We start from the raw sequence: 23,213 nt of genomic DNA, 5'->3' as shown, positions 1-23,213 counted from the left end.
TATGACTATTTTTTTTATTTAATATTGGTCGATGAAACGTAACAATCGAAATTTGTATCCATAATACGTACTTTTACCTTAGTGTAGGTGTATAACCCTACCGACGTACCGACGTACCATTTACCAACTTACTCATTGGCTCCACAGTTTGGCCAGTGCACGCGAAAGTTTGTCGGTGAAGTTTCTCGCTGCACAGTACCTAACTCGGATCGGAATTATAAAGTTTGAAGACATTAACGACAGTCGTTCAAATACTTTGAGGAATCGGAGTGAATCGTTTGACAGTTACTTATTATTTGGATCTTTAAAGTGCAAAATCTCAAAGGTGAGTTCATTACAAATGTCACACTGATTTAGCGAGTTTACAAGAAAGCATTTTCTAACCTAACAGCTTTCACGGATATGAGATGTGTATACACTTACCTAATTAGACAGTGGAGATTACGGAGATTACGTTGTTTTTGGAGTTTGATATAAAGTGGTACTAAGTATATAAAAGTGCTCCACTTTATCCAATTTTGTTTGTAAGCTTTGGAGGCTTCTGCATTTGAAGTTCAGGTACTTGTTTCTGTTTACGTTTATTGTTCATTTCAATGCGGCGGCTTTATTACTGAGTTCGGTTATCTTTACGACTGACAATAAACCGAAATATTCTAGAATGATGCGCATTTTTATAAAAGGATCGATGTGGTGTCCGTAAAAAATTGATTTAATCTTCATTTTTCAATTAATTTTAATTTACATGGTAAGCTTAAATCAAGTTCTTTCTACAACTACTTACAAGCATGACCCTTTAAAATTTATAATTCTTCAATATGTAACACTGTCGATTCAATTTCATATGAATAATCACAAAATACAAAAGTAAAATTAAATTGGCTAACTTCAAAACGAATTCCCAAATATTATTTCACTGAAAAATCGTCTCACATCAAAAGCAATATACTTACCATAAGTATGTAACACGCGGTTGCTCAAAATCTTCAAATACATCAAGGTGATGCGTGTAAATCTGTGTATGCGCAACTTAGCTTTGCGGTACCACTTATAGGTGATGATAACTTATCCGTGTATGTACATCTGAAACAGCTAGTAGTGGGTGCACGTCGCAAACGTGCGTGTACTGTGTCGCTGGTCGCCAGTAACCTTCGTGTATATTCTTTGTTGACGATTTATATACTTTGCAAGAGCGTACTTAATATCAAAAAAGAATTATCTCATTTCTTCTCGACACCTTTAACTGAGTACATCATTGTATTTGTAAAAAAACTAGTATCAATATATCTGTATTCTTTTCGAGAACAAATGTCCTAAGTCGTCCCAACATCGTCTGCAGGTCATTGAAGGACCAACAGACGTCGAGCTTTCGCAGATTTTTATTTGTCAACCATGGATTTTTTCTATAGAGCAGCCCCACGGGCTATTGTATTAAGATAAATTTGTCAGTCATTAATTTAAAGGTGAATTTTTGGGCAGTAACTTTTGACGTTTGTTTTGTCTTAGAGTTGTGTATTACCAAACACAAAGTTTTACATGTTTTTTTTTTACGACTGATTACCTTATTACGACTGCTAGTTTTTTTTATCTACTTAAACCAATAACTTTTTTAAATATATGTCAAAATAAGCAATTCTTTATACTTAGTATTTTTCATTGTTCCAATGCATATGTAAGAAAATTGTTTCAGATGGCCACTGCTGAATCATTGGCTGACATGACAGATGTCTCTCAAATTCTAAAACAATGGGAGGAAGACCAAAATTCACCTACTTACGATCCAATACCAACATTACAACGCTTGGCTGAAATAATAGAACAAGAAACTGAAAACTATCACAAAATGGACCCTGATCCGTTCGATGAAAGGCATCCCTCGAGGACAGATCCAGACTGTAACTTTGGACATATTCTCAAAGTTTTGTTCAAAAAAGATATTTTTATGACTAAGGTTGGACTACATTCTCTTACTCATTGTATTTATGACTTTACTGTTTAATTCGTTATTTAATACATAATTTTTTTCTAGTTAATAAATGATTATTTAAGAGATAATTACTGGTTAAGAGTTGGTATAACAAACAGAGATGTAAGAGAATTAAATACATCAGCCTGCCGATTAATGTTGGATATTCTTCCGGGGCTTGAAACATCAGCTGTATTTCAGCCTGATATGGAGACTTTGATTCATAGGCTTTTTTCTTGGGCTGAAAAAAGTTCTGAACCACTGCAGAGCTATGCAACAGGTTTGTTAGCTGCTGCTATGGAAGTTCAAGATATTGCCACAGGTTTTCGTGAACAAAATGGAAAAATGGTACCTCTAATGCTTAAAAGGTTGCACGAGTTACAAGAAGAGGCAGCGGAAGAAAGACAGCAAGCAAATGCATGTCGGCCTTTTGCTCACTTGGGCCAAAATCGATCAAACAGCGGCTTGTCGGACTCTGAAAAAAAATCATTTCCTGGAAAAAGAAAAGTGAAAGACAAAAAGCTGCTAAATGGTTTATTAAAAAATGAGCCTCAGCTCTCAGATTATTCATCGTCCGAGGGTGAGGCAGAAAATGATAAAACTCATGAAAATCCATCATCGCCGCCCTTAAAACGAACCAGATGTGAAAGTGAACAGGCAGCACCAGTAGAAAAAAGTAATTCGTATCTAGAACTTATGTCTCCCCCTGCTACTGTACCTATGAACACACCAAAAAAGTCTGTCAGCAACGCTCAGGTAACAATTTTATTCTTTAAGTGGAACTTTTTGTAAATATTCCTTTCAAATAATTGGTTTTACTTTGTAGAACGCAAATATTTCTTTCAAATTATTGATTTTATTTCGTAGAACACAACGTCACCAAAAGAAAAAAATAATGAGTGCAAAGGTAGCTTTAATTCTCCACTGACAAACCAAAATTTGAAACTTCCTAAAAGCCCATGGTCTAAGACACCCGGAAACAAAAACAACACTCCATCCACATTACTTGAAGGTAATTCAAATTCATCTTGGGCTGAAATGGAATCTTATGTTATAGGAAATATTCAAATTTATCCACCAACTTTAGCTACAAGACAAATGCTTATTCTCAGGTGAGACAATTAAATAAAAACGTATTAATTATGCTTTTTTTAACGATAAAATTTTAAATGTAAAACGTAAAAATCCGTAGGTATCTAACACCTATGGGTGAGTATCAAGAGTTTCTAGGTCACGTTTTTGAACAAAATTCTTTGGAGCTCATCTTGCAGTATGTAAACGTTCGCGAAACAAAGGATAGTCGGCTTGCTTTTGAAGCCCTTAAGTATTTAGCCTCACTGCTCTGCCATAAAAAATTTTCAATAGAGTTCCTTAGTATTGGCGGATTGCAGCGATTGCTCGATGTCCCGAGGCCGAGTGTAGCAGCTACAGGTGTTTCCATTTGCCTATATTATCTAGCTTATTGCGAAGATGCCATGGAAAAAGTATGTCTGTTGCCAAAGCACGTGATTACGGATCTTGTAGCATACACGCTCTGGCTGCTGGAAAGGAGTCACGATTCGGGCAGGTGTCATGCCACTATGTTCTTTGGCTTTTCGTTCTCGTTCCGAGTAATATTAGACGAGTTTGATGCGCAGGATGGTTTGAGGAAACTTTATAATGTGGTAAATTTTCCATCTTGAATCATTGACCCACTTAATAAAAAAATTTTTTTAATTAACGACATACATTTTTTGAAAGATATCGACATTACCACTTTTGAATATCGAGGAAGAGTCGTCTCTCAACGAAGACGAAGAATGCGCTGCGCGACAAATCGTCCGACACGTAGCTGTGGCTCTAAAAAAATATATGGAAGCTCACCTGTATTGGAAAGCAGAATACCTCCAGAGAATTGAAAATGCAAGAACAGAGCGCGAGTCTTACCAACCGTCTTTGCCTCCTTATAAGGCATGTAAATTGAGTACTGAAGAAGTCCAAGCAAAAATTGAAGTGTTGCAAGAGTTGATGAATATGAGGTCGTTGTGGCCACCTGTGGAACAGCTTCATCGTTTAGGTGGCACTCACATACTGTTTCAGATTATAGGCTGTATTCGTGATTGGAGTGCTGGTGGACGGTTAGTACCTTGAAATTTTTATGAAATCTTTATATTTTTTAAATGAATAGAACTTTAACATGTTATCATTTGTTGACAGTGTAACAACATCGACTGCTGAAACAGTACGTGCATGCTTAGACGTAATAGGAATATGCTCGGTAGTACCTAAAGTGATGTTATTGCTGTGCGAACGCGTTGAAACGCCCGATACGATAGTGACGAACGCAGTTAATCTTCTACTCGCTGCAGCTGAGTGCGAAATCATCCAGGATCCGGATGTGCAGCGCGCGGCGTTGTATACATTGATAAATTGCGTGTGTGCGCCAACGAGTCGCGCAGGAGGTAATCTTGCTAGGTACTCGGTCACAGGTTCGGCCAAAAAGAAGACTAATGTGCACAGTAGCGAAGAGCTCATACAAAAAATCTGGGAGTGCGTCAGATCGAACAACGGCATCATGGTAGATCTTTGCTTTTACTTAATTATGTACCATAATCTTTAATTTATGAATAATGTATTTTTTACACAAACGTATGTAAAATATTGTTTTCAGATACTGTTGCAACTAATGATGGTAAAATTGCCGATCACTGACGCAGACAGCATCCGGGCTCTGGCTTGTCGAGCTTTAGCTGGCCTTGCAAGAAGTGAGAAAGTCAGGCAAATCATCAGTAAATTATCAATGTTTGCTGAGGGACAGATTCAAGCACTAATGAAGGATCCAATACTTCAAGAAAAGAGGCAAGAGCATGTAATGTTTCAAAAATATGCTTTGGAATTAATAGAGCGTGTTTCCGGAAGAGCCAAGCCAACGGGTGCTGAGTACGAAATTTCCTTAGCTAGTTTGCACAGGGTAAGTAAAATAAAAAGTTTTCGTGTGAAAAAAAAAAAAAAACATGAATATAAATGGAACATTTTTAAAATGCTTCAGGCTAACGTGGTAGCGCAAACCAGAATACAGTACAATGAACAGCAGCTTTTCCAGCTTATACACCAGCATTTGCTATCCAAGGGTTTAATAGAAACTGCAGCAACTTTACAAAGAGAGGCAAACTTTGATTCTTCAACAACAGTCGCTAAAGCCTTAGCGTATCAACAATCCTTTTGTTATAGAAACCCAGTTTCAACAAGTGTAATTACTTCAATGCGTTCTTTTGACGTGACATGATTTATAAATTAAAAAATAATTATCTCTTTTAAATTTTATAGCCAAGACCAGGTTTCTCTCCTGCAGCTTCTACTAATCTGTATAACACAAGGTGTACACAAAGAGATGCGACGACACGTACAAACACAACTCCAACAACTTCGTCTCGATTTGTCACGCACACTAGTGCAGTTTCTTGTTCTACCCCTGTTGTGAATAATTGCTCTACTAGGTTAAAACTCAACGATTCTGCGAATCAAAGTCCAATTTTAAATAACCAACCTGTCAAGTTGCAAATCAACCCAAAGTAATATACTTTATAAAAGCATTCATTTATTTTGAAACTTGCGCTCTATTTTATGATTTTTAATTTTGTTTCAGGAAAGCTATAGATAAGCAGCAACAGCAACTTTCAACGAGTCAAACTAATGTTAATTCTAATACCAGTCAAAGTAACGTTCAGCTTGCAAACAATCAAAGTCAGCAGGCGTTATGTAGATCGTTAATGAAACAGATTTCCCGTGATTCTGTGGTAGTGGCCCCTGTTTTAGGAATCTCAACCACAAATGTTAATACAATCACGTTAGACTCTATAATAACAGAGTATTTGACGAATCAACATGCGCTATGTAAAAATCCTATGGTCACATGTCCGCAGTTTAATTTGTTAGAGTAAGTATTGGTATTTAAACATTGAAATCGCTTATTAACTTTTTGATATTTTAATTGGCTCATTTGCTTTTGCAGACATCACAAATGCCCTGACCCATGTAAAAAGAATTCAGCACCTCTAAACATTGCTATGAGACTGTCAAAGAGGCAATTAGGAATAGACAGTAGACGGCTGGACACAAGGTTTATTTATAGTCGTTTTTGTCCAGTCAAAACCTTCCGTCCTTCAGACATTGATAGCACTTTCACATGTTGTACTTTTTCCGTAAGTATTCCTGCGAGTAAGAATAATACCGCAAGATGTCATTTATCAACATTTTTCAAAATTTTTGTTTTACAGCCTTGTCAAGAGTATCTGTTCCTCGGTACGTACGCTGGAGAAGTCAAAATGTATAACACCAGGACAGGGGTCGAAGAAAACACTTACACCTGTCACGAATCATATCTATCAAATATCGAGTGCAACAGGCGAGGTGATTTACTATTAACTTCGTCACCCTGGCGGTCACCAATGTCAGCACTCTGGACTCTTGGAGCATTTTTCGAAGTTAAAATACAGATGGAAAACGAAGACTACGCCGAATTCAGTAAGCAGCAGGACAGGATCGTTGCTACGTCGAACGAAGTTGCTACGGTATATATTTTATTATTTTTAAACGTCCACTTTCTTTTATTTTAGTGTACATGCTTAATAAATAATCGACTAATGTGGTAATATTTTCAGATATATGATATAAGTACAGGTTCAAAAATTAATACTCTCACGCCTAGGATATCAAACCAATACAATAAGAACAAGGCGACTTTCAGTATGAACGATGAGCTGATCCTTAGCGATGGTATTTTGTGGGACGTAAATTCGGAAAAGGAAATCCACAAATTCGACAAATTAAACCAAACCTTAAATGGAGTGTTCCACCCAAATGGTACAGAAGTAGTATCAAACACTGAAGTCTGGGATTTGAGAACGTTTCACTTGCTGAAGACAGTACCAGCACTGGATCAGATGAACATCATTTTTTCACCATGCAATAACATCATATACGCGTTCTCGATTGATCAGGAAAATGAAGAGGAAACTACGTATGCGACGTCCTTCAAAACTCTTGACGCTTTTGATTACAATAGCATTTGTGAGTTTATTTTCTATTTTCGTATCTATTTGTTAAAAACGCATGATATCGTTCACCAACGACAAATTATATTTTTTTAGCTACGTTCGACACAAAGCGGGGCATTTACGATCTTGCATGCAATAAATTTGATACGCAAATAGCTATTGTGGAAAATTCCGGTGAATTCGATAGCATACAAGAGTCGTGCATTCGCTTATACGACGTAGGAAGATGTAGGAATGACGAGGATGAGGCTGAGGAAGAAGAGGATGATGAGGAGGATATGGATGATGGTAGTGAAGATGATGGTTCGAATTCGGGGTCTGATGATAACAACGGTAAGTATACTCGTTTTTTGAAAAAAATGTTACGATAACGACGTCGTGATATGTATTGATGATATATTAACAGATGGTGATGGTGGTGATGGAGGTGGAGACGATAATGGTGAAGGTGATGATCGCAATGATGGTGATGATGGCGATGATAACAGCGATATCGACGATTCAGCAGATGAAAGCATAGATTTTCCAGGATTTTCGTCTGATGAATTTGGAATGTCCGACGAGGATGTTGAAATATTGTTCAATTGAAAGGTCTTTATGGCAATGGAATAAAGTACACATGTACGAGAGCGCTGCGTGTCTTATTTGTGACTTATCATTGCTATCGACTCAATAATTGGACACCTTGTGTCAAGATCGTAAATAGAAATGATAACTTATGCTGGTAATATAAACCAGATCCATCGATTGCAAGATAACGTAGAGTATGACATTAAAAGCGAAACATAACGTTTCATTTGATGCGGATTTAAAAAAGTGTTTTTAAAAAGATTTAAATAAGTGTTTCTTGATTACGTATACCGTGTTCCCTCTAATAAATTAAAAACAAATATATATATATATATCGAATCAAGAAAATTAAAGTGGAGTGATTTGTTTTTATTTTAAGTAAGACTATTAAAAATATTTTTATAGTAGCAAGTGTATTCTGTGAATGTTTCTTGCTAAGTCGATTTTAATGGAAAATTGAAGGTGTCTCATGATTTCTCAACATTGCGTCGATTACAATTATCAATTGAGAAAAATGTCACGCGAAAGTGTAAATGACTTTAATGAAAGAATATTTTCTATTTTTCCGTACGTATAATAGGAAAATGCGCGTGATGTATCCAGATAATTTCAATTTACAAATGAAGTGAACGACTTTGTGTGTGCAAACAATTCCAAGGAGCTTGATTTTTTTTTTTTTTTTTTTTTTTAATTTCCCGAAAAAAGTGTGTTAGAATGAGAATTATAAGTTACTTCATATAGTTGTCATTAAAGAAATGAGGTTCATCCTCAAAATATGTGACGATACCTTCATTAAATAAAGAATCAATATTATTAAAAATTGTATCTCTGCTTAAAAATATTCTACCTATGTCAGGTGTTCCATAACTCTTTATTAAAATTTGAATCCATATTTGTCCTTTTCCTTGATTTATTTCCACACGTGTACTACACAACAATCATTTCATATAAATGACACAGTAGATTTGTTTACGTTCTCGGATAAACTTGAAGTAATGAAGACATACTTAAGTATTGACAGTATGCTGTGGTTAAATTTTCATGAGCAAAGTATATCCAAGTGAGTCGGAAAACGTTATTTGAACAAACCTTAGATTTCAGATTGATTTTACATTTAATTTCGTAGTTGTGTAGTAACAACACAGTCGTCTGAAAAACTATATTACGTGATTTTTAAGAATTAAAACTTTTTACTGTGGATATAAAACAAGAGATGAGTTGTACAATAAACTGTTATACTATCTCAATCAGCCAAAGTCATCGGATAAAATGGGAAGCATGATAACATTAAGTATGAAAGTTTTCTCTTTTGGTAAATTTTTATTATCAATTTTTTTTTTACAAAATATTAGTTATCTAAATGTATAATATTACGCTCAATAAAAGATAACAAATCGCTACGCCGTCACTGACGAGCTATCCGCGCTATACGTTGCATTTCGTTTAAAAAAAAAAAAGGAATTGAAAAGAACGGCTGTAAATAATTATAAAAAAAAACCTTTTTAATATTCGTTATATTTATCATAAAATTACGTCAGTTCACGCATCAAGCGGAAAGACTTTTCGACGCAACCACCACACTGATACATATAATCAACTAAATACTAAATTATATTACGTCCTAAGCTCGAAAGTGGCTTTATTATGGTCCCCTACTCAAGTAGTGTTTTTTCCACTCCTAGTCTTTGATGAAACGTAAATATAACAAAGACAATAATAGTTTTATACATATCGTACATACATTTTACAGCCGCTCTGACGAATTGTGCCTATAACGGCTCTGCATTGCTGTGTTATTCTGCGTATGCATGCTATCGTCACTGGCATATTATAAAACCGCCTCAGATTTCAATCACTTCACACAGCAATGGGGACATCTTATTTTACATGGCTTCCGAACCATCGGACCACAGTTGGAAATACTTACGCACTTAAGAAAATTAGTTTCCCAGAGGTGCGAGCCAAGCGAGTAAAGGCCGAGAATTCGAAGCTCGTGAGCATGTGTTACCAAGCCCCCGAGCTACAAGAATCGTAGCCTAAACCACTGTGCTACCGTGACCGCTACATTAGTTATAATAATAATAATAATGATAATAATAGTTATAACGTTTTTTTATTCATGTACAATAACTATACATATTGGTAATATTATACAAGCTTATAAATATTGACAAAGGAAAGATGTTAGCAGTGTAATTTAAGTAAATCGAAAGAAATATCTTCCAGTCGTTTTAATCAAAACAACATGCTTTTATTATAAAACAGAAACTTTCCATGATGAGTAATAACCACTGTTACATGGGAAAGATATTGTCACGGAGGTGCGTCACCGGTAATCGTTAACACTTGTTACGTTCAAGACTTTTATTCAAAATAAACTTTTGAATTTCTTTACACGCCATCGATAATCACATTTTTTGTTGTTGTATTTAATACCTATCAGCGCATCATATTTGCAAAAAAATGGATTCTGCATTATTCTGCGCTAGTAAAAAATATACTGTAAACAACGAAATATTAATTACCTGATAAGGTATTTAATACAAAATAGTCGTACTAAAAAAAATAAAATTTATCAGCTGGTCGTAGAAAAAAATGTGATTATTAATGTAAGTGGAAGTAAAGTATTGAGATAAATTTTCAAAACATAAGGGTGCAGTACAACTTATAGAGTGAAGTAAACCATTATTTCTTTATATTATGTATAGCCACAATAAAAAAACAATGATTGAAATGCTGGAATGACGCAACGTATTTATTCAATAAATTTTTATTCAAAGGCCAGAAAACTTTAAAATTACTACGATATATTTTTGAATTGTAAACTCAATGATTTATTTAATTCAGCGAATTAATGTTTACATCGATAATGATATAAATATCTGTATAGTAAAAAATTTTTATTCCCTTAAATAACGTTATACTTTTTAATCATAATAAAATAAGTCATTAGTTGACAATGTACAATGTAGTATATTACGCGACAAGGCAGAGAAGTATATTTCCGTCCGCGTGTATATTACTAAAATTCTTTGTAAAAATTTCTTGGAGGATTTAAGCGACATTAACTGCCTACCTTGATTTATTTAATTTAGCAAATTAATGTTTATATTGAAAAAAATAAATAAATAAAAAATATTACTTGATTTTAAGGAGTAAAAAATTTAACAGTCTGGATATAAAATAAGTTATAAGTTGACAATCTAGACTATAGTATATAACGTCACGAGGCAGGAAGTAGGACATTCCTGTCTACGTGTACATTGCCATCCAAGACAAGATAAAGGTCTGGTTTTTTGTTGTGCACCTTTAAAATGCTGATTAATTGAAGATAAAATAATTATATCCATGCAAATAATTCATGCAATCATTGTAAAAAAAAACAAGATAGACAAAAAAAGTAGTTTTTAAGAAATTTAAAAAATTTATTTTTGACAGATACTTGACATAAATTGGGTTGGGAAACTCTTTGTAAAAAATATATTTGAAATACAGGTTGTTTCCAATTACTGCGCTAAAAAGAAAAATATTTTTAAATAATAATCACGCAGGAAGATATAGCATACACCCTTGTTTGCCTAGTAAAATTTGTGGCTGTTCTAAATATAAGAAAACCTCAGTTTTATAAACACATGGCTGAATATTAACCAGGGACAGTTAGCAAGAAGAATTGATGCATGAATTCACATTATTACACATGATATGCATAAATAATTTGTGATTAATATTTTGGAAAAATATGTCACAAGTGCAAACAAATATTTTTAGCAAAATATAATTTCTAATATATCGAAAAAAAAATAATTTATCAAGTTTGAACCATATCAAATAATGAAAATATTCGTTAGGCTCTCGGAGGATTACATGTACACTTTGCCCTGTGAAAAGCTTATTTTTAAAAAGTGTTTAACGTAACAAGTGTTAACAGTTTTGAAGTTCAGTGTGGATTACGACAAGAGTCGGAGTTTAGATTGTTGAATAATTATTTACGCAGACACTCTATGTTTAAACCATCAAAATGTTGAGTGAATAATTAAAAATCATTAGATTATCATATTTTCAGAGATTTGCGAGAAATACATTTGATATTGAAATAGTAATATTTTACATAACTCGAGAATGACGGTTTAAAAGTGACAACATGAACATCGAATGCAGTGAAACATAAAACTGCGATAAAATTCGTCATATTTTTTATTCAAATTTTCTAATGAAAAACAAACAACGTCTTTAGCGACTTACATACTAAAAAAAGTAGTAACTGGATATCACAATGCAGAAGGTGTCAACAGGCATCTGCACACCTAACTTTTTCCTCCTTTTTTTTTTTTTTTGTTTTTTGTTTTTTTTTGTTTTGTTTTTGTTTTGTTTTGTTTTTGTTTTTTTTTTTTTTTTTTTTTTTTTTTTCATTGCGAGTCTCAAAAAAAAATTACGTTTAAAAAGAAAAGTTAATATTAAAAAACACGAAATGCTTGATTATCGCGAAAGACTGGCTTGCCTTCTTATATATTAGTGGCACTAAAGCTACGATTGACCTTTTTGCCGATGACTCGTGATGACGTCCTTGTTGGCGTTGGCCTAAGCTTGTAGCCACTGTTAGTGGTACTGCCATGTTGATTGTTATTCAAGCTAACCACATTGGGTGCGATCGTTTTGAGGCACTTTGCTGCTTCCTGCAGTTGTTTCGACAGTATTTCATTTTTCAAACGCTCTGCGTTAAGTTCTCGCCGTAACTGAGCCTTGGTCTTGTTGCCATTGGGACTAAGGACTCGGTGTTGGATTAAGCTCACAGCAGAGGGTCGAACTTCTGGCTTTGGATGAATCATTTGCTGCAATACGACAAAAAATAGATTTTTTCACATTAGCAGTCTACAAACTATAGTTGTTAATAAAAAAATCCATGATAAAATTATACCTTAAGCAAGTCATTGAATTCACGGCTGTATTGGGAAAGTTCCTTGAGGTTGCCATGTCTAATACTGTGCCACTCGGGACCGTTTTTGGGCAGAGGACCACTTCCAGCCGCTTCGTACATTGTAAGGCCCAGAGCAAATATGTCGGCCTTGGTCAAATGCGTGTAGTCATCACGAAGGATCTCCGTTGGTAAATACCTGCAATCACCCTCCTCAACTTGCGGGTTGTTTATCGAAGTGACATGTCCCAGATCGCCGATCTTGTAGGTGATCTCCTCCTCAGTCTCTTCTTCGTCAAAACCGTCATCAGCTGAATCATAATTCACCCTCATCTGACCTTTTTCACGCGATATAAAGATGTTGCCTGGCTTTATATCCATGTGTACTATTGAGGAACAACATTAAAAATAAAGATTTAATTTTTGTATTTTTGTTAGACATGAAATAAATATAAAAAAGACAGGAACTTACCCAGATGCATGCTGTGAATATATCTTAGACCCTGGGCTACTTGTAACAACAGCTGCCTGAGCTCAACCTCTGAGTATAGCTTGCCGTCCTTTCGCATCTTTTGAATGGCATCAGCAAGGCTTCCACCATTGCAGTACTCATTCTGTATGATCATGTGATTATCTTCAGCCCATGCTGAATAATATCTGACGACATGTTGGTGTTTCCCAAGTACTGCATGCGCATAGACCTCATTAAGAGCATTCTTCTCGCTGACGCTGCCAGCTACTGGCTTGATACTCTTTTTTACAGCGTAATTACAACCGTCTAGACGGTGAATGCATTTGTAAACCGATCCAAACTCTCCAGTGCCTAGTAGCTCCAACTCAAGAAATTCTTGGTAATAGCGTGAGATATTAGATTCCTGAAGAGCCACTCGCTTTGTTGGCTGCTCAACTTCATCTTCAGATCCTTCAGAATCAACTAGGTCAAATTTAGGTATACATAGCTTTGGTGTTCTATAAAATTCAACAAGATACAATTAATGGTTAAATTAATATTCCTCACTCAAAATTTATGAATCTTGTAATCTATACATACCCATTAACACTTAATTTAGATCTACTCCGTTTCTTGGCTGTGATGAGCATTCCATTTGGTGTAAATGGGTTGATATTTGCTGATGGTCTATCAGATTTGGACAGACAATAACTTGGTGTGGCTTTAGGCTTGTCCGGTTGAAATAGTCTCGTAGCAGAGTATTTATTTGGCAACGGCGTGTGCATAGCACTTTTTTCTATTAGAGTTTTTGGCGTGGCTGGTGAGTCAAATAGCCTCAACGCTCTCACTTTTTTGTAAGGAGGGCTGCATGTCATGCTGTTCATTTTAGACTGAGTGTAATCCCTTTGATAAGACTTTACACTCACTGGAACTAGAAAAATTTTCTTTGAATATTAATTGTTTTACTTGCTTTTTTCTAAAAATTAAAGTCTCATCCAAATTATCAGATAAAAATGTAAATTGTTAGGGATTCTGTAGGATATTATTAAAAGCTGGTAGATGATGTATTCATATTAAAATAATAATCTCGTCATAACACGTTGATCAACCATGCTTTGAATTTCGAATGAATACAATTGATGGTATTTTCGAGTGGTTTAAATAAATTAGATGATGAAACTTGTATTACCAACGATGTCTATGTAATATTAATCATCTGGTATCAAGTATTTAGAAATCTTTTTTTTTACACAAGCTTATTCAACATGGAAAGTTGTTCAAATTTATGAAAATGTGAATCTCTTAAGGTCTATAGTTATGTAATTATTTTTATATAGAATTAACTATTAACATGAATTTGTTTAATGTATTTTTGGCTAAAATCATTACTGTCAAAAATACGTAACTTTTATTTTAATTGAAATAAACATTCTAAATGTAATATGTTTCGGACAACCTAGACACATAAATAATGAGAATTTCCTGTTCTTTGTGTCCATTGGTCATTATTCACTTAGATCATTGGAGTCAAAGTTATGTGCTTCATTTAGACTACTACTAAAAGATGTGAATGTTATTGTGTGTTGTACACTCGACACAAACGATACTTGGTTTGGAAAAATACATGAGTTTTTAAATATGATTAAAATGGTATAAATGTTACAGTAAATCTCCCTTCCACTACTATATTTAAATGAAGTGACCTTTCTCGTAGATTCTCGTATTTGCATTTTTGCAATCTAACTTACATCTGTGGAAGAAGAAAAATAGCAATTGCAGCAAAAAGTTCTACTTTCCAGGACTAATCATTTTTTACAAATTGTATTTTTCACGAAACTCCAAAATCTTCAATGGCATGCACTAAATTTTCATAAGTATTGAATTTCAACAAGAGGCGAATGTTCAATTAGTCATCGAGTTGAGGTCCAAATAGGCGTTCAAGTTCAAATAAAAATGTTTGCCAAACCACACATCCACATACCCCATGCATGAACGAACGTTTCCAACGCCCTCAATCACAAAAAAAAATATAGGCTCTCGCATGATGCTCGGCAGCTGCAAGGCGCATCAGCAAATCTTAAACGACCAAGGAAGGAAAGAAAGAGAAAAGAAAGAAAGAAGAAAAAAAGCAGCCAGAGGTAAAAAGTTTTATACACGCACCTGTCTGTCCGGAAGAAAAAGCAGCACTGGCACCACTACTGCCACCCCGAGCAGCCTCCTCGTTCTCATTATCCTCGGTGGTGTCCATGTCCACGTTATCGAAAGACAGCTTCCTCGGCAGGGACACGGGCGGCTTCCTCGGCGAGGAGCCCAAAGTCTCTTCGTCTACCGAGCACATATCGTCTACGTCACAGCCCGAGCTTGCGGTAGTGCGGCAGCTGGTGTTAAGCAGCAACTCCTGCTCGTCCTCCTGCTGCGGTTGCCACTGGGTCTGCATTTTATCTGATGTTGCTCCGGATGCCGAACTTAGTATGGGTGTCGACACTGATTCACTCGTCACTATACTCACACTTCGAAATGTATTTAGCACCGTTGTCGACGATGATTTACCCGTGAACACTTCTATTCACTGAAGAAGCACGAGGAGGTCCGAGGTCAACCTCCACGGACCAAGGACCCGCGTCTCGAGTTTGTGTCCTCTTAACGAAAACGTTCGTCAAACAACGCTCCGAAACGTATAGCTCCGATACTCGAATTATGTTTTTGTGTGGTATCCTATAACATATATACAGATATATATAGACACACGTATCACACACGGACAAAACTACTAAACAGTTTCTTTTTTTTGACCCTGCACGCCATAGATAAAACTACTTACACAACAAGATTTTCCGATGTCTAAGTCGGAGTAACAACGGAGTTGTAAATTTCACACAAATCCCAATCACGTCCGTATAACTTCAATGGGTAAGGAATATGGGAGAAGCTGCGCAGTCGCTATTCACACACTTTTCACGTTTCCTTGTGCGTTTAGCCTCGAAATTTATATTACTTATACCTTGCAAGTCCTTTTGGCACTATATATTTTCGTCAATGCCCGTCGATAACTGTAATTTAAAAAACCACCTCGTTAGAATTTCATCCTCGATGCAAAATGTTATAACTAACGTAGCAAATGACAACGCTGAATTGTTTAATTTTCATTCAAAATGTAAGAAGTACTTTCGTTACATACCCTCACGTTTACACGCTACCGCTTTCGCACTGTTTCGTAGTATAGAGTGGATGTACATATATATAGGTATGTATATGGTGTATGTATGGTGTTTACTATACCTATGGCGTATCGAATGATTTGAAAGTACCCGACAGCAGAGAGCAGCACAGCACCAGTCAGCAGTGCTTACAGCTTACTACAGCAGTTAGACCTCTCGTAAATAGACTATACAATCTCTCTCGTTGGTTCGCCTTATATAGGTATACGGAGTCACGTCAATCTTCTGTCCTTTTCACACTTTCGCAACGAACGGGGGGAAACTCTCGAAACTCCAAACTTGGCCAGCCAATGATAGCGCAGCTTTTAAATAATATTAAAATGGCCGCCGGCCGTTGAAGTCTAGGAGCCGTGTGATTGGTCGAAAGTGCCGATAAGCACCTAATTGCTATTTGCCATCTCTTTCTATCTACTTCACTCATTGCTCAATACTGAATCACTCACACAAGGGCCGATCGGGGGCTGTTTTCTCTTATAATTACCTTATGACTTATGACAGGGGGTGTGAGAGAGATAGAGACCATAGTATGAATGTGCATAGGAACAACAATTACCGAGAATTACAGATACTTACTTTAGGTCTTGACGTTTTTTGATTTATAATCGTTGATCATTAGACGACACGATTGGATTTTTTTGTAGAGCTAAGTATTACTATGATGTTCAAATAAAACGTCCAATGACAGTTGGTAAATAATTAAAAACAACGTCCAATGGTGGTACTGTCATATTTTGAATTTATTAAAAAACAAAACGACGTTTCGGCCATTTGGACAACGTCCCGGCCCTCATCAAGTACAAAAATCTCTGACTCTTACGAAAGGGATGTAAAACATTACATTACATTACATTACATGTAAAACATTACATCCCTTTCGTAAGAGTCAGAGATTTTTGTACCTGATGAGGGCCGGGACGTTGTCCAAACGGCCGAAACGTCGTTTTGTTTTTTAATAAATTCAAAATATGACAGTACCACCATTGGACGTTGTTTTTTATTTATTACTATGATGCTCCATTGGATTTATCTTGTTTAAATAGACGAAACACTTACCCCTTACAAATACATTTTTTTTAACGATCTTTCCTAATTTTTTATTAGATTTTGAAATCATTTTTCATCAATTTTTTTTTTCCGATCGTTTTCCATTTTTGTACATAACGTAAAATATTGCAGTGGTTCTTCAAGTACGCGAATTAATAGGTGCGTACATGTTTTTCAGTATTTTCTTGAGTCGAAAAATTTCAAAACGCAATACTTACAGTGCACACTTACCTTCTTATCTTGTTTTGTACGCTATTAATTTAAAATTTCGTGAGAAAAATTATACTCAATCGTTTTTAGGAAACACTTTGTGGCGTGAAAGCTATTGTCGTCGAAAGTCCACGTGCGTTGGCCAACCGAAAATCCTGAGAACAACGAATAACGGACATAGATAATTTTACGGACAATACGGGTTTAAACGCGCTTCAACACCAGAATACAGTATGATCACACGTATAGTGCAACTGTTAACTGTAAAAAAAAAAAATACCCAAAAACATTTAAATTGGCTTTTGCAAGTTATCTACTTTCAAGAAGGGATGGAAAAAAAACAAATCTGCTAAATCTGCAGTGTCAGATTTAATTTATTATCTATATATACGTGAAACGTAAAAGAAAGAAACAGCTCTCAGAGCACGTGTGGAGAAACGACAATGCGAAAAGTGACGTTATTATAATATATACGAAGAAAGGAACACGCGTAAAAGAACGAGCGAGAGCGCATCTTGCGCGGAGACCTGCAATTTTTCTCCCTACGCATCGGCTCCTGATGTATATACCTATATACGCATATATTTCCTTTTTCTCCATTCTCTCTTTTACCTGAAAGGATATAAGTATATGCTAAGCAACAGCAGCAAACAAAGCACGCAACAATTCACGCAATACAAACATGACCCCCGTTTCTTCTCATCCCTCGAAACCCGTCCTTGCATCAATAATTGCATTCGTTTTTGCGCATCATCTGCACTTTGCCCGAAAATGCACTCTCTCTCTCTCTCTCTCTCTCTCTCTTCTTTCTTGACCCGACTACTTATTTTTTCTTCATTCTTTTGTTCTTCTTTATCTATATACTATTACCGCCACAAACAGCGCATGCGAGCTCTTTTTAGATAAAAATGTTATCGTTGCGATACATGTGTGAGTGTCAATATATATGTGAGGAGCCGAAAAGCTATTATCCACTTGGAATTTCACTTAACTGCATTGCAATATAATGAGTCATACATATATATGTTCGTACATGCATATGGGTCATTCTACTGAAAACGGCTTATTTCAAGGGCCGGAATATAAGATTTCGGTCCCGCAACTCTTGGATAAACATTTTTTTGGCTGCCTAAAATGCTTGAAATTGTTGTTGGCGTTAATAACTTTAGGATTCTATACCGTAGAAAAATTAAAAACTCCGTGTATTGATTCCAGGCTCCGTCGAAACTGCCAATTTTTGAATGAGACATGAGCCCGTAACGTTAATTTAGCCCCTTTTTTTGCATCTAAATCCCAATAAAAGGAATACTCTTTCATGCGGTCTTAATTATGTTGTAACTTTAGCAGTAAACATCCCTTGAATAACCAAAAAAGTTTCCAGATCAATATCTCCTCAAACGATGTTGTAATCGACTGGGACATGAAATTTGCCGTTTTCGGTAGAATGACCCATATATAGTCCGTAGGCGTTAAAATTAATAAATAATTCAACTCTGAAAAAGCAAGTGCGCGTGTTTCTTAATTAAATTTTTTTAAGAAGTCTCTGGACAGTATACGCAATCATACTAGGTATATCATATTGTATGTGGTAGGATGATAAAATGTATGTATACGTGTTGGCAGCTATTCCGATTCCAAATTAAAACTTTGGAAATACTTATACGACGATTGACGCGCTTGTTGTTTTCAACGATTTAATGTTGCTGGGGTGACACACATTTTTAATACTTTACGTTGTAAGAATAATATCTATGACAGTTGAATACCTATTGAGCATGACGTGTATTTGTATTTCCTGATGATATCGTAAAACAACTTAAGATGACAACTTAACATGATTTTTTTCTAAATGCAGAGAAAACAGTGAAGTTTTCAACAAAAACTATGATGTGTGAATTTAAAAAAATACTTTTTCCTACCAATTTTTTTTTATTTCTGAGAAAAACGAGCTTACATTTATTGCTGTTCTTAAGAGTTTGTGTGAGTTAAAATGTCATCGATGAACAAAAATTAGCGGTAAAAATTATATAAGTAGTTATCGTTGCGAAAATCACTGAACCTACTTTGAAATATCCTTTTTTCCCATGTTTTTGCGAGGAATAAATTGCGGTTCCTCGCACGTATAATTTTATTCGATTTCCTGCTTGAGTATATATGTCTTATTTCTTTGTTTGAGACGTACACATGCAACGATTAAGTAGTTAATCATCGTCAAACAATACTATTTTGATTTTAATGCGTTTCCTAAAAATAAAAATGAAATCAGCGTTTCTTCCGATCTCTTGCGTTAATTTTGTATTTTATTGGTGGGCCCAAAGGTAACAGGTTCCCTATCATAACTACATAATATACCATGACTCGCGGAGTGGTACTTTTCCACGCTCCCTTTTTATACATGCATGATAGGTACTCCATCTCTTTTTTCTCGCCTCTTTGCGGTACTATAAATACTGTTGAAAAAGGACGGGTCCTTTTTTTTATTCGAAGCTATCTTTCGATACAACCACAGCTGAAAAATTAATAAATCGTTTCATTTGCTACTAGGAAACTACAATCTAAAAGAAAACTGCATTGTTTAAAATCAATTTCATCGACCATGCAACTGTCGAACGAACCAGGCCTTTTAAATTTTAAATCTTCTTCGCCGGCACGTAAAAAAATACGTGTTTTTAATTACAGCAACGAGAGACACGAACAAAAAAAAACCCTGAAAACTAGAGCACGTGGGTAAAATAATATTAAACTGAAAAGTTCATCCACAAAAACATGGATCAGCTGCTGCGACTTTTAAAAAACACACACATGTATATAATATACATGACAGTCCCGAACTCAGTCTGTTTTCTCATACGTGTGTGTATATATATATATACTTACTTACTTATAATAATAATACAGCACGTGCTCCTCGTAACATCCTTTCCTCTCTTCATCCTGTCAACCTCCCCCACACCCTTTGCAACATGTACACCTATATTGTATTTTGGCATTCATAACACACGGCGATGTATTTATACAAATACAACCATATAATATAACGAGAACGAAATAATATGTATATACATATATGTAGTAGGTATATACAAGTTAAAGTTGCAGGATCCCAGTGTAACATAATAAAGGAATTTTCCCCCCCATCCGGGACAGCTGCAACCTGTGCCGCCTGTTGCTCCTCGTTGCTGAGTCGACGTCATCGTCGTTGGGCACGCAACAACCACCACCGCATAAATGCTCTCCTCTTCTCTGTCCCATTAATTCCTTAGTTTTTCGTTTATTTTTTTTTCCCCCCGCATCGGAAGCACCAAGGTGTGGAGATTTTCGAAGGATTCGAGCCTTGGAAAGGTGGGGGAGAGTCCCTGTATATTATATTCGCGTGCTGCATTAAAGCAAAAGAAACTTTCTCCCTCTCTCTCCATGACTTTTGATACCATACCTATTTTTAGATGTATAGGCAGACAGGTACATATCTGTTTTTTTAAAAAGAATCAAATTTATAAATACAATACATACGCACGTGTACTTTAACGATTTAAACTTTGTTGGAATAACTTATTGTCACTGGCGGTTAAACGGAGTTTTTTTTTTTTTTTTATTTCAAAAGAGCAAAAGCAACAACAAAAAAATTTTTCAACAAATAGGTGTTTTCACCTATACAGGAACAATATAATATATAGAGGAATGTAAAATATTCCATTGTTCTCAGAGGCCATTACATTCCTATCTTAATTTGACTTCGATATCTACATCACTTCGCTTCTTCAAAAATTAATCGATTTTTCAAATAATTATGCTTATACACGGACATAACGGTATTCTTTATGACTTGTGTAAAATAAAATCACAAAAGTGAAAAACAATTCATTTTTTGTTACGTTGCAATACTTGTCATTTTGCATTTCGTAGCGTGAACATATTGTCATCATGATCGAAAAATTATGGTAAATGTTTCGACGAAAATGGCACGCATTATAAATTTAATATACCAGAGATTTGTGCGAACGTAAAGAAATAGTCTCTTTTCTCTGACTTTTCTTCCGCATAGCGCACGTACGTTTTGTAGGCTGCCGATTTTTTTTTTCTTCTTTGTATCATCGTGCAGCTGCCAGCTGATTTTACTCCTTACACAAGTAAACCGAGAGGTATAAGCGAAGCGAAGAGCTGCTCCGATTTGCCTTTATGTGTGGGAGTGTGTATATATATATGTACATAGTTACATACGTATATACATTATACACACTGATAAGTACGGGCGTAACAGCTGTCGAGCTGTACAAGTGTGAACTACGAGGGAAAAAAATAAATAAACCGACAAAGCGACGTCAACGTGTGTCGTGTCGTTTTGCTTTGATTTTTATATGCGTACTTTAATTTATTTTTGGTGAAAGAGGGTCTTTGCGGTCCCACAGCTGTCGATCGTTCTGTGATATTTTAAAGGGACGGACCTGCTTTTTGCAAAAGGAACAAGTTGAACGGTATTTTGCTGTAACGGGGGACAGGTTATAGGTGAGCGTATAACGGATAGTAAACATGACGGATGTTGAAATTAACGTTACCGGAGAGATGGAGAATCCTTATGAAAAAAACGTTGCAGATAATAATGGGTGAGTGTTTATTTTATTTTATGAGTCAGTTCATTGAACCCAGCGTTGTTTTTTTTTCCGCTGCATAATTGATACGTCAAATACATAGTACAGCTGATGAGAATTTTTGTATTTGTCGATCTTTAGATTTGAGCTGCCCAGAATTCAAATACCCCTTGGCCAGTTTGGACATCCAAAGGCTCAGGAGTGGATCCAGCACAGAAGAGCTACCCTCAGGCCATGGTCCGTATTTCTGGCTACCAATAACTTTAGACCACCGCCAAATATCTCAAGACTGAGTAAACGTGTTGTGAAGAATATTGAGTACTTCCAAAGCAACTACTTTTTCGTCTTTGTTGGATTGGTTCTCTATTGCCTGTGAGTATGAATTATACTTAGTTTCATTAATACGTAGTGTTTTCATTAATTTTATGTCAATTTGGTATGTTTTAGTCTCACATCGCCACTACTGCTGATAACAGTCGTGGCAGCTCTATTTGCCTGTTACAAGGCATCTCAAATTTATTCCAAACATGCAATAATAATTGCAAGCTACAGATTGACTCTTGCTCAAGTGTACGGATTTATTGGTATTTGTTCGCTTCCGTTATTTTACCTGGTTGGAGCTGGAGCTGTACTTTTTTGGGTTCTAGGTATACAATTATTGTTATGATTAAATTTTTTTCATTTACCCATGTGAGACTAATAAACGTTTTTTTTTTTTTTATCTCAGGAGTTTCGTGCTTTTTAATAGCTCTGCATGTATCGTTTTACAATATTGATTCATTGTTGTGTCCTGGAGAGGATGAGCTGCATTTAGTCATGCACCAAGTATAGCATAAGAACATCTCCGTTGCTGTTCTTCCAAGCTCAATCAACGTTCAATGATGCTTTTAAAACCACTAAAAAGACTAACAGATCAGTGAGATGAAGACCAATTAAACTGCAAAAGACTTTTCATAAAAAATTGAAAGATATGTAAAAATACTTCCAAAATCAAAATTCATACTTCTATTTAATTTAAGGCAATAATTTGATAAGTAAGTTTATAAATTGTATATTATTCATCAATAATCTATTGATACTAAGTAAATTAATATTCTATAACATATTTTTTTTTAGCAATGTCAAGTAGTTTGCTGTCTAAATAATTTTTTTATTTATTACAGTATGTTACACACGCATAATGTAAATAGTTAAATTTAAAATTTTACAAAACGTGCATTGTT

The 23,213-nt window shown here is 35.4% G+C and overlaps 3 protein-coding genes across 7 annotated transcripts; 2 read left to right on the top strand and 1 right to left on the bottom strand.

The window, feature by feature from the left end:
- The first annotated feature begins 159 nt into the window (after nt 1-159).
- mahj (LisH and WD40 domain-containing protein mahjong) lies at nt 160-8,249 on the top strand. Of its 4 annotated transcripts, none has more exons than XM_014355302.2 (16): nt 160-325; nt 1,688-1,948; nt 2,027-2,719; nt 2,831-3,075; nt 3,156-3,627; nt 3,704-4,080; nt 4,160-4,520; nt 4,614-4,913; nt 4,992-5,192; nt 5,270-5,514; nt 5,589-5,879; nt 5,955-6,144; nt 6,220-6,513; nt 6,604-7,012; nt 7,093-7,332; nt 7,406-8,249. In XM_014355302.2, exons 2-16 carry the CDS (start codon nt 1,688-1,690, stop codon nt 7,585-7,587), a joined length of 4,761 nt encoding a protein of 1,586 aa, XP_014210788.2. In that variant the 5' UTR covers nt 160-325; the 3' UTR covers nt 7,588-8,249. The 4 variants fall into 4 exon arrangements, with proteins under 4 accessions (XP_014210788.2, XP_089448009.1, XP_014210790.2 ...); XM_089591883.1 differs by having other exon boundaries at nt 1,675-1,948; XM_014355304.2 differs by lacking the exon at nt 160-325 and adding an exon at nt 373-558.
- Nucleotides 8,250-11,951: 3,702 nt separating this feature from the next.
- On the bottom strand, nt 11,952-16,324 carry LOC106641090 (wee1-like protein kinase 1-A). 2 transcript variants are annotated; one of them, XM_089591830.1, is made up of 7 exons: nt 16,111-16,324; nt 15,754-15,982; nt 15,093-15,647; nt 13,533-13,863; nt 12,954-13,450; nt 12,485-12,867; nt 11,952-12,398 (listed from the first exon to the last, which is right to left on the bottom strand). In XM_089591830.1, exons 3-7 carry the CDS (start codon nt 15,367-15,369, stop codon nt 12,072-12,074), a joined length of 1,815 nt encoding a protein of 604 aa, XP_089447956.1. In that variant the 5' UTR covers nt 15,370-15,647; nt 15,754-15,982; nt 16,111-16,324; the 3' UTR covers nt 11,952-12,071. The 2 variants fall into 2 exon arrangements, with proteins under 2 accessions (XP_089447956.1, XP_089447957.1); XM_089591831.1 differs by having other exon boundaries at nt 16,212-16,324.
- Nucleotides 16,325-21,673: 5,349 nt separating this feature from the next.
- Nucleotides 21,674-23,023, top strand: LOC106646282 (prenylated Rab acceptor protein 1). The gene is made up of 4 exons (XM_014362326.2): nt 21,674-22,005; nt 22,132-22,362; nt 22,438-22,637; nt 22,718-23,023. The coding sequence occupies exons 1-4, from the start codon at nt 21,932-21,934 to the stop codon at nt 22,819-22,821; spliced, it is 609 nt and encodes a 202-aa protein (XP_014217812.1). The 5' UTR covers nt 21,674-21,931; the 3' UTR covers nt 22,822-23,023.
- The last annotated feature ends 190 nt before the right edge of the window (nt 23,024-23,213 follow it).

Source organism: Copidosoma floridanum, unplaced genomic scaffold, assembly GCF_036245765.1.
Source record: "Copidosoma floridanum isolate Cflo_tuat_1 unplaced genomic scaffold, Cflo_Japanese_pri ptg000014l, whole genome shotgun sequence".
Taxonomy (NCBI): Eukaryota; Metazoa; Arthropoda; class Insecta; order Hymenoptera; family Encyrtidae; genus Copidosoma; species Copidosoma floridanum.
The sequence above is the reverse complement of the archived record's forward strand: the minus strand, read 5'-3'. Positions and strand labels throughout refer to the sequence as shown.

What these genes read in the sequence shown, in the direction of transcription:
- mahj (XM_014355302.2), top strand. Translation starts at nt 1,688, where the DNA reads ATGGCCACTGCTGAATCATTGGCTGACATGACAGATGTCTCTCAAATT. An exon ending in AGACAAATGCTTATTCTCAG is followed by an intron (nt 3,076 to 3,155) that starts GTGAGACAATTA and finishes AAAAATCCGTAG; the next exon opens with GTATCTAACACCTATGGGTG. An exon ending in CGTCGAACGAAGTTGCTACG is followed by an intron (nt 6,514 to 6,603) that starts GTATATATTTTA and finishes TAATATTTTCAG; the next exon opens with ATATATGATATAAGTACAGG.
- LOC106641090 (XM_089591830.1), bottom strand. Translation starts at nt 15,369, where the DNA reads ATGCAGACCCAGTGGCAACCGCAGCAGGAGGACGAGCAGGAGTTGCTG. An exon ending in TTTTTCTTCCGGACAGACAG is followed by an intron (nt 13,864 to 15,092) that starts GTGCGTGTATAA and finishes AAATTTTTCTAG; the next exon opens with TTCCAGTGAGTGTAAAGTCT. An exon ending in TATTCACAGCATGCATCTGG is followed by an intron (nt 12,868 to 12,953) that starts GTAAGTTCCTGT and finishes GTTCCTCAATAG; the next exon opens with TACACATGGATATAAAGCCA.
- LOC106646282 (XM_014362326.2), top strand. Translation starts at nt 21,932, where the DNA reads ATGACGGATGTTGAAATTAACGTTACCGGAGAGATGGAGAATCCTTAT. An exon ending in AACGTTGCAGATAATAATGG is followed by an intron (nt 22,006 to 22,131) that starts GTGAGTGTTTAT and finishes GTCGATCTTTAG; the next exon opens with ATTTGAGCTGCCCAGAATTC. An exon ending in TGTACTTTTTTGGGTTCTAG is followed by an intron (nt 22,638 to 22,717) that starts GTATACAATTAT and finishes TTTTTATCTCAG; the next exon opens with GAGTTTCGTGCTTTTTAATA.